The 9,072-nt window shown below is 54.2% G+C and overlaps 1 protein-coding gene across 1 annotated transcript in view; it reads right to left on the minus strand.

Annotated features, from left to right (window-relative positions):
• The window catches only part of P2RX4 (purinergic receptor P2X, ligand-gated ion channel, 4), a 17,299-nt gene extending 8,253 nt beyond the window's left edge, over window positions 1-9,046 (minus strand). The window contains exons 1-2 of the mRNA XM_006894714.1: window positions 8,913-9,046; window positions 3,900-4,047 (exon numbers count right to left, since the gene is read on the minus strand). Coding sequence (XP_006894776.1) covers window positions 3,900-4,047; window positions 8,913-9,046 — 282 coding nt within the window. The remainder of the gene's footprint in view (window positions 1-3,899; window positions 4,048-8,912) is intronic.
• Between the last annotated feature and the right edge of the window lie 26 nt (window positions 9,047-9,072).

The raw sequence follows: 9,072 nt of genomic DNA on the forward strand, positions 1-9,072 counted from the left end.
AAAAAAAAAAGAACAGGCAAGTTGGTAGATGCAGGAAGTAGATTAGTGGTTGCTGAGGGCTGGGTGGAGAGAGTGATATCCGAGGGACACACGTTTCCTTTCAGAAGGAGATAAAAATGCTTTGGAGGTGCTTTATCTCCAGCAGAGCCCGGCTGCACCACCCTGCCTGTACTAAATGCCAGAGAACTGTTTGAGATGCCCGCCTCGTGCCACGTGAACTTGACCTCCATCAGAAGGTCTGTAACCTGACCTGCTGCTTCAGTAACACCTTGGCTGCTAGATGACCAAGAAGAGGGGGCGGCTGTGAAAACCGGATTATCTAGAACCACAAACACACAAGGATCAAAGCTCCGATTCCGCCGCTATCTTCCCAAGCGGAGTGAAAAAATTCTAGAGCAGACACAGCTGGGTCAGAGGTCATTAGTCTTCCAGAAGGTTCTCTAGGGGCCATGGAGCTGTCAAACGACTGACTGAGTCTCTAGGGGCCGTCCAGCTGGGACGAGACCGAAGGCCAGTGAAGAAGGACCCCAGGAAGAGGGAGGCTGCTGCATTCCCTCGACTCGGAGCTGACCCGTAGCTCACCCTCCAGCGGGTTTTCAGAGGAGGACATCACAGAGGAGGAGACTGCCCGTCCTCCTGCAGGGCAGCTGGTGGGTTGGAACCGCTGACCAGTCAACAGCCGAGGCTTAACCATGGCACTGACCGTCACTCCTTAATGACCTTTCCACACGTGGGATAAAGGACAAAGACCCCAAGTTCAGGTTGGGATTTCTGTTTGAAAATGAAACGTCGGAAGCTCTCTCCCAGCATGCCACACTCCTGTGGCGTAAAGCAGCAGCGGTGGTGGTGCCGTGGTTAAGGCATTCGGCTGTGACCAAGCTGACCAGGAGCTCCACAGGCCAAAGATGCTGCAGCCTGCTGCCGTCAAGTCTGCGGTCCAGGAAACCCTTGGGGACAGTTCTGCTCCCCCATAAGCTCCCCACAGAGGGACTCGAAGGCAGTGGGTGCGGGAAGTGTCGGCTGGGAGTTGGGTAAACATGGTTGGGGCCCCCCGTGTGCTCCCAGGCTTCCGGTCAGTCATGCAGGCCCTCGCTGCTGCTTCTGAAGGCCTCTCTGATACAGTGGACCTGGTCTGCGTCTCCTGTCACTGAAGGATGGGGACGGGGACATTTCCATCTGGCGGTGAGCCATGCCGGTGTGTGGCCTCAGACACAGAGAGGACAGACTGCCCGGAAGTCCATGCCGAGCCCACCACGGCAGGCAGAGTTGGGGTGCTGCTTCCTGAATGTAGGAGCAGGGGGCTCGGCCCCTCACTTCAAGGAAGCACTTGGTCCCCTCCGGTGGACTCCTGGAGGCCCACCCCACTGGCGTCAGCAGCACTTTGCTACGCAGAGCTCTGGGGGCTGTTCTTCAGACGCACATGGCCGGGCCTTTCTCCCGGGGCACCTCCGCTCAGCAGCTGGGTCATCCGTGTCCACGTCATTGCTGCCTCCGCGTCCACGCCAACGCACGGTCACACTGCGGACGGAGCGGGACCTCCCACGGCATTATCCCTGCGGGGGCTGATAGCTGCAGAAGCTCCTTTGCATTGCCCGGGGACTCCACAGACCATACTGAGTGTGGGATGCAGGGCCGGCCACGCCAAGGCCAAGCCTTCATAGGGGACAGTGGTTTCTGCAGAGGCTGGATGGACACACCAAGGCCGGCCAATCACCAAGCCCCATCTCATCTGACCCTCTGCCTCCCCCGCTCTCTCTTCCCTGGGCTCACCTGAGGCATCACCTGAGAAAGCAGGGGTCATGAGCTCACGTGAGAAAAGGGGACATGTCCTCGCCAGGGCTGTGCGCCGAGGGCTGGCTCAGTCCCCCATCTGGTCACCTGTCCTTTAGCTCGTAAGCCACCTGGAGGTGTATGTCTGGTTTGCGCGGTGCCAAGGAGCCACGTCGTTCCCAGAGCTAAAGAGTCAATATTTACCTGGGTGCTTTGAGGGGAACGCCTTTCCCTCTGTTCCTGAGCGGATCCTACCGGCAAATGTTGGTTTCTCTGGTGGCCTGGTTTCTGACTGTTACCTTTTTCTCATTGTCTGAAGAGATTTATCTTGCGGATTTTCAGCAATACAACCAACTACTGTCGCAGGGTCCAGTGTGACCCACAGTGACAGAGAGGACAGAGCAGAAGAGCCCTGCAGGCTTCTCCGTGCTGTGCTCTTTGGGGGGTCAGGCTGCTACCTCTCTCTCCTACGGAGTGGCGGGTGGGCTCAAACCCCTGACCTTGTGGTTAGCTGTGAGCACGTCACCTCTGCATCACAGGGTTCCTTCTTCTTTGATTACCCAGTGAGTTTTCCAAGACGGTAATCTTTCCTTTCCCCCTAAATTTCATGTTTTGTTGTTGAGAATATGCGACACAGCAGCACATACACCAACTCCACAGATTCTTCCTTTAAACGATTTAGTGGCACTGGCTGGCAAACATTCTCACCCTCCTCGTCTGAGCTGCGTCTCTTCCAACAATATAAACACACTGGTTCCCATCTAATCTCTCGAGAACAGTGGTCACAACCTGACCTCATAAAGACAGTCCTTAAGACAGCATAAAACTCAACACGTACGTTCTTCAGGGGAGTATTTTTGGTTCAAGATTTAAAGATCCTCTCAGGGATATAGTTTAAGGATTTTAGCCACCCTCTATGGCTCCAAAATATTGGAGTCCCAAGGCTGGAATCTTTAAGAACAGACTGCCACATGTTCAGCTGGTAGTTTCAAACTACCAATCTTTCTGGTCGAGGCCAAGCGCTTAGTCACCACACCAACAGGGCTCCTTTCATAACACAGCTCTCACTGACGCTGAGTTGAACCGACCCCCAGCTGGTCCGTGAGCAGTTTCCAGAGGACACTGTCCCGCTTTCTTCCCCAGAGCAGCTGGTAGATTTGAGCCATCTAACTGGAGACTAAGGTGCGTCTGATACAGGCCAAGGTCTTCCCAATCACTTGTTATGCATCAGAGAGTTGGACAATGACCAAGGAGGATAGAAGGAGAACTGATGCCTTTGAGCTGTGGTGCTGGAGAAGACTATTGAGAATACCATGGACTGCTAGGAAAACAAACAGATTTGTCCTGGAAAGGGTTAAACCGGGTGGCTCCTTGGAGGCAAGGATTCTGGGGCTCCGTCTAACTTACTTTGGACATGTTGTGAGGAGAGACCGGTCCTTAGAGAGGGACATCATGCTTGGGAGGGTGGAGGGACAGCACAGGAGGGGAAGACCCTCTATGAGGTGGATTGATTCAGTGACGGGTAATCGGGATGGGAGTGTCAGAGACAGTGCGATTGGCACAGGACAGAGCGGAGTTTAGGGCTGTTGTACATAGGGTCACTATGAGTCGCAGGCGACTCGACGGCACATAACAACAACAACAACAACATCAATGCGGAGCCCAAACCCAACCCCAAGTTCACTGCTGTGAGAAGGGTCTCAGCCTGACGCCCCTCCACCAGGTTTCTGAGGCTGTAAATCCTTACAGACACAAATGGCCTTGTCTCTGTCCTGTGGGACAGTGGGTGGACTCCAACCACCAACCTTCTGGTTCGCAGCATGACATAGAGCCAGCGACGCTTTGGAGGCCCTAAGATGTGGAAAGGAGCTGCATTTGCACGTGAATTTACCAGGACTTAACAGCCTAACTATTTCATCTTTCAAGGCTAGAGTTTCCATCTGGAAAGTTCTCAGTGTGGCCACTCCTCAGGCCCACAGCTGTGTGTCCCCCTGACCTGGACGGACGCAGTGGCCCGGCCATCGGTGGTGGGAGAAGTGTGGCTGAGATAATTATTAATCAGTGTCCCAAGTCAATCAGCAGATAGGGGTGACCTCCAGGCTCTGGTGGAACCCCCGTGCGAGACCTACCTGAGCTGGGATCACATAGTCGGCCACATCCCAGATCCGGTATCCAAGGTCAGAGGTGTTGGTCACGGCCACGCCCTTGGCCTTCGTGGTCACCGAGCTGACCACCGAGTCTACTTCCTGGTAACCCTTCTCCCACACAAACACCCACCTACAAAATAAAAGACGCCTTGTAAGTGGCCACCAGGTTTTGATGACTTTGGACTGATGCCAGGGATTGTCTGAGCCAGAGGCTGAAAGTTCCGTGTACTAATCACGTGACTTTACAAAAGCTACTCAACTGCTGCAAAACTGGGATAAACTCAAAAGACCCAACCTGCAATCACAGTGTCTGCTCAAACCAACAGCTGCCCTCCAGGGCTGAGGAGCAAGGCCCCTGGGGGTCCCCAAGGCCGCGTTTGTTTCTTTTTTAACTTTTGATTGTGATCTGGATGAAAGGTTCCAGAGTTAATTGTTTTTTTCATTCAACCATTCATACGCATATTGATTGGCATCACTCATCCCAATTCCCACAATGCCCACCACGCTTCCATTTCCGCCCTGTGTTTCCCATTCCCATTCTTCTTTTTCTCTCCCTTCCTGTCTTCTGAACTGTGCAGATGCCAGGTCTTTCCCTCTGAGGAGCAGCTGGTCGATTTGAACCTCCAACCTTTAGGTTCACAGTTAAGCACCATAGCGCCACCAGAGCTCCTTATTCAGTGACGAATGGACGATCACTATCTCCATTTTACAGCAGGACACAAAGTCAGGTGACTTGTCCAAGGTCACATAGCTAGGATTTGAACTCAGGTCTTCTGCTCCTGAAACATGTCCTCCAGTTCACTCTGCTCCTAAGGTTCATGGAATTTTTATCGCCCATTCCTTACTTTTTCTCCAAGAATTCGGGTAACTATGCTTATCTCTTCTGACCTAAGAACCCAACTACCAGGTGTAGCTAAAAGCCACAAAAAAATCTAAAGGAGACACACACACACACACACACACACACACACACAATCTAAAGGCCTTAGCCCATAACACTGAGCATGTGGAGATGAGACTGGAGCCAGACGGACTGGGTTCACGGCTCAGCTCCATCCACTAGGCAGAACTCTGGGCAAGTTGTTTAGCCTCTCTTTGCCTCAGTTTTCCCCATCTGCAAAATGGGAACGATATAGAGCTGTGCTGTGAAGGATCTAACCCAAGTCAAAGACCTAGAAGACAGGAGCATGCGGAGAATATGAAGCTGGGCTGGGCCCACTGGCACCAGCTGCATACCCCCTCTGATACATCTTGAACTGGGGTGCCCACAAAGATACACTGGAGCCCTAAGCTTGAAACCTGTGGACATGACCTTGTTTGGAAAGAGGGTCTCTGAAGATGCGATCAGTTAACTGGAGGGCACACCTCCTAGGGTGGATCCTGAGCCTTTGTTGGCTGCTGGCCTGAAGAGAGCAGGGAGCCCTGGTCGCTCAGTGGTTATAAAGCAATTCACCTTTGAGCCAAAAGATTTGCAGTTCGAACCCTCAAGTGGTTCCACAGGAAGCGAGATGTGGCAGTCTGCTTCCATGAAGATGCTGGAACCTGCCTAGCAGGTTGCTGTGAACAGAAATGGCCTCGATGACAGTGGGTGTTAACCCAGGGCTTTATCTCTTCTGAACAGCCCCCAAATTCATGGGCTTTGCTCGACAAGGCCGCCTCTTCAGGGCTTCCACGTGAGCTCAGACAGGCAGGGCCCTCCTGCTCTCTCATGGTGACAGTGATTACGGCGCCTCAATCAGAGATGCATTGTTTCGCGCTGGCATCACCATGTGATTATCTATTTCCTCATCACATGACCGATAACTGAGCACCGGAGCAGCTGGTGGGGAAGGCTGTACTGTGGGAGATGCGAGCACAGCATCCCAAGATGAATCAGATCAAGAAGAGTTACTGTTCTAAGACAAAACCCTTAATTATTCAGATCCACAGAAAGGCAGGTAAAAGCAAGCCTTCTTTAAAAAGCCTCATGATGGAAAAAAAATTTAAAAAAAGCGCCTCATGATGAAGATAACAAACACTCAAACAGGAAAATGACGCAAGCCTCCTGTGTAATTTACTGTTTAACAGCCATGTTTATGGAGCTCTGGGAGCCAGTGGTAAGGCGCTGTATTGCTGATCCAAAGGTATGCAGTTCAAATCCACCAGCTACTCGGCAGGAGAAGGCTGGGCAGTCTCCTCTCATACGATTTACTGCCTTGAAAACCCACTGGAGGGTCAGCTGTCAGTTCTGATTCGGCGGTACACAACAACAATACTCATGTTTAGGATCTCTGGTGGCCTAATGGATGACCCCAAAGGCTGCACCTCCCCCGCGGGCTGAATTCTCTAACGGCCCCTCAGGGTGGAAGATGGGCCCTCTCTCCCCATGGTGTTCACAGCCCTGGAGTCAGCCACGCATTGGTTCTGACTTGACAGTAATGAATACAGTAATTGTCATGTTAAGTGCTTGGCTGCTAACTGAAGGATCAGTGGTTCAAAGCCATTAGTCCTCCTCAGGAGGAGGCTGTGGCAAACTGCTTCTGTGAAGACTGACAGCCTCAGAAACCCTGTGGTTCTTCTCTGTCCTGCAGGGTGGCCGTGAATCGGAGTGGATTTGGTGGCACTGGGTTGGGAACAGATACGTCAGGGGCCCAGTGGTTGGCTTCTGTGAAGACTGACAGCCTCAGAAACCCTGTGGTTCTTCTCTGTCCTGCAGGGTGGCCGTGAATCGGAGTGGATTTGGTGGCACTGGGTTGGGAACAGATACGTCAGGGGCCCAGTGGTTGGAGTTGAGCCCTTGGGAGCTGGCTCTTGTTGTTGTGTCGGTACCAACCCACAGCTGTCTCTGGTGGGTTTTCAGAGGCAGTGATTGCAAGGAAGGAGATGGCCTGTCCTCCCACAGGGCAGCGGTGGATTCAAACTCCATGCTTTCAGGATTGCAGGTCAGCTTCTTAGCACTGGGCTGAGCCTCAAAATGTAAAGGCATCACTGGGAGGAAGGGGTGTGGCTGGGCAGGGGAGAGCTGCTGCTGCTGGTTACCTCCCCACTGAGACTTAAGGAAGCCAAGCCTGGGAGTGGTTCTGATGGGGGTTCGGTACCTGGGGAGCACTGTCTGGGCCTCCAGGAGAGTCTCCTGCAGCTACACGACCCCACCCCAGAGCTAAGAACAGGGAACTCCCCAGGGCTGTTCCCTTGTGATCAGGGAAGTTTGGGAAACACTAGCTTAGTGGTTCTCAGACTTCACTGCACGCCATAGGAGCCAGTTATCGACAGAAACAATTCCATCCGAAGTGTAAGATGTGAGCCAGCAATCAAGAGCTTCTAATGAGCAGCATGGGGACCGCTGGGGTTGGTCTTTTAGAGAGAGCAGAAAGCCAGCAGGCCCATCTGCCTGTCCAGAGCTGTAGACACAGTGGCCATGTGACCCTTTCCAGCCGGTGCAAGGGTCAGGTCATTCCACCTCCACTTTCCATTTTCCGTAAATTGTAACGGGCATCATCCAATCAAAACCCACCACGTACTGAGGCTTCACAATGGCAGAGGAATCCTTGGATGAAATGATTAACAAGCTCAGCTGCTAAAGGCAAGGCTGGAAATTCAAATCCATCCGGAAGTGCCTCAGTTGAAAAGTCTGGTGGTGTGAACTCGCCACAGAAGCCCTACCTACGCTGATGTTCATGGAGTCACTGTCAGACGGAATGGCAACTGGCTAGGAAGGAAAGAGCCCTGTGCTGTGGTGGTTAAAACGTCTGGCTGCTAACCTCAAGGACCATAGTTCAAACTCTGTTTCCTGCTTCCATAAAGATTCATGGGCTTAGGGCCCCTTGGGACAGCCCTGCTCTGTCCTATGGGGTCATATAACACTGAACTGATTCGCAGAGGGTTTGGATTTGGTTTGTCAGGGAGGGTGGCCAGACACCTGAGCCTCAGTGGAGTGCAGGGGTTACCATGAGGCTAACACAGTCCTCACACCAAAACCCCAACCATCCCACAAGGCAAAGGAAGCGGATTTTCAAAACCACTTCCAGAGCAGAGCACCTTAGACACTTCTGTCCGCTCCACTGTCTCTGGTGACCAGATAGTGCTGAGGAAACATCGGAAAACCACAAACCCAACAGGAACCTGGGAAGATTCCAAGCCTGACATCCCGTCAGCAGATGGTCACAGGGGGTAGAACTGTCAAACTGAGACTTCGAGGCGATGCCCCCACTCTCAAGGGGGATCCTAAAGCAACTCAGGTCAAGGGCAGGCTCTGCCCTGAAAACACAGCAGAGAGCTGTCCTTTCCAGGACCCCTGTACCCAGGCCTGGGCGGGTGTCAACTGGGGGGACTTCTCCCTGGCACACCCCCACCCAGGCCCAGCAGGGTGTCACCAGGTGGGACCCCTCCCCAGACACACCTCTACCCAGGCCCAGTAGGGTGTCACTAGGCGGGACCCCCACTTTGGGATGAGACACACCTACCCCCAGGTCAGAGAGAGGTGTCAACAGGTGAGACACCCATCTCAGGGTCTGGGAACCCCTATACCCAGGCCTGGGGTGTCACCAGGTTGGACCTCTGCCCCAGCAGCAGGCATACCTGCACTCAAGGTCGTGGTATTCCCAGGTGGGTTGCCTCCCCAGAATCGGGAATACCTGTACCCAGGCCAAGGGTGTCCCACCAAGTGGGACCCCCACCCCAGGATCGAGTACACCGGTATGCAGGCCTGGGTGTCACCAGGTGGTACCCGTTCCTCGCACACCTACACCCAGTCCCATAGTGTTACCAGGTGGGAGCCCTTGCTGAATCAAGCACACCTGCACCCAGACCCAGGTGTCACCGGGCGCGACCCCTCCCCCGGATTGTGCACACCTGCACCCAGGCCCAGGTGTCACCAACCAGGTGGGGGCCCCTCCCGGGGTCAGGCACACCTGCACGCAGGCCTGGGTGTCACCCGCAGGACCTCTCCCCGCACCCCCGGCGGGCCCCCGCGACCCCTCCCGCCCCGCCCATCCCCCGCGCCCCCGGCCCGCTGACCCGATGACGTAAGCCAGGATGAGCAGCTGCACGGCGCGGTTCATCAGCCCCACTTTACGGCTGCGGATGAGCACGATGCGCGGCGTGTCGTACTCGAACAGGAAGGCGCCCAGCGCCGCGCAGCAGCCCGCCATGGCCCCGCGCTCCCCGGTCAGCGCGC

Source organism: Elephantulus edwardii, unplaced genomic scaffold (genome assembly GCF_000299155.1).
Source record: "Elephantulus edwardii isolate Elephantulus edwardi_28Jun2011 unplaced genomic scaffold, EleEdw1.0 scaffold00148, whole genome shotgun sequence".
Taxonomy (NCBI): Eukaryota; Metazoa; Chordata; class Mammalia; order Macroscelidea; family Macroscelididae; genus Elephantulus; species Elephantulus edwardii.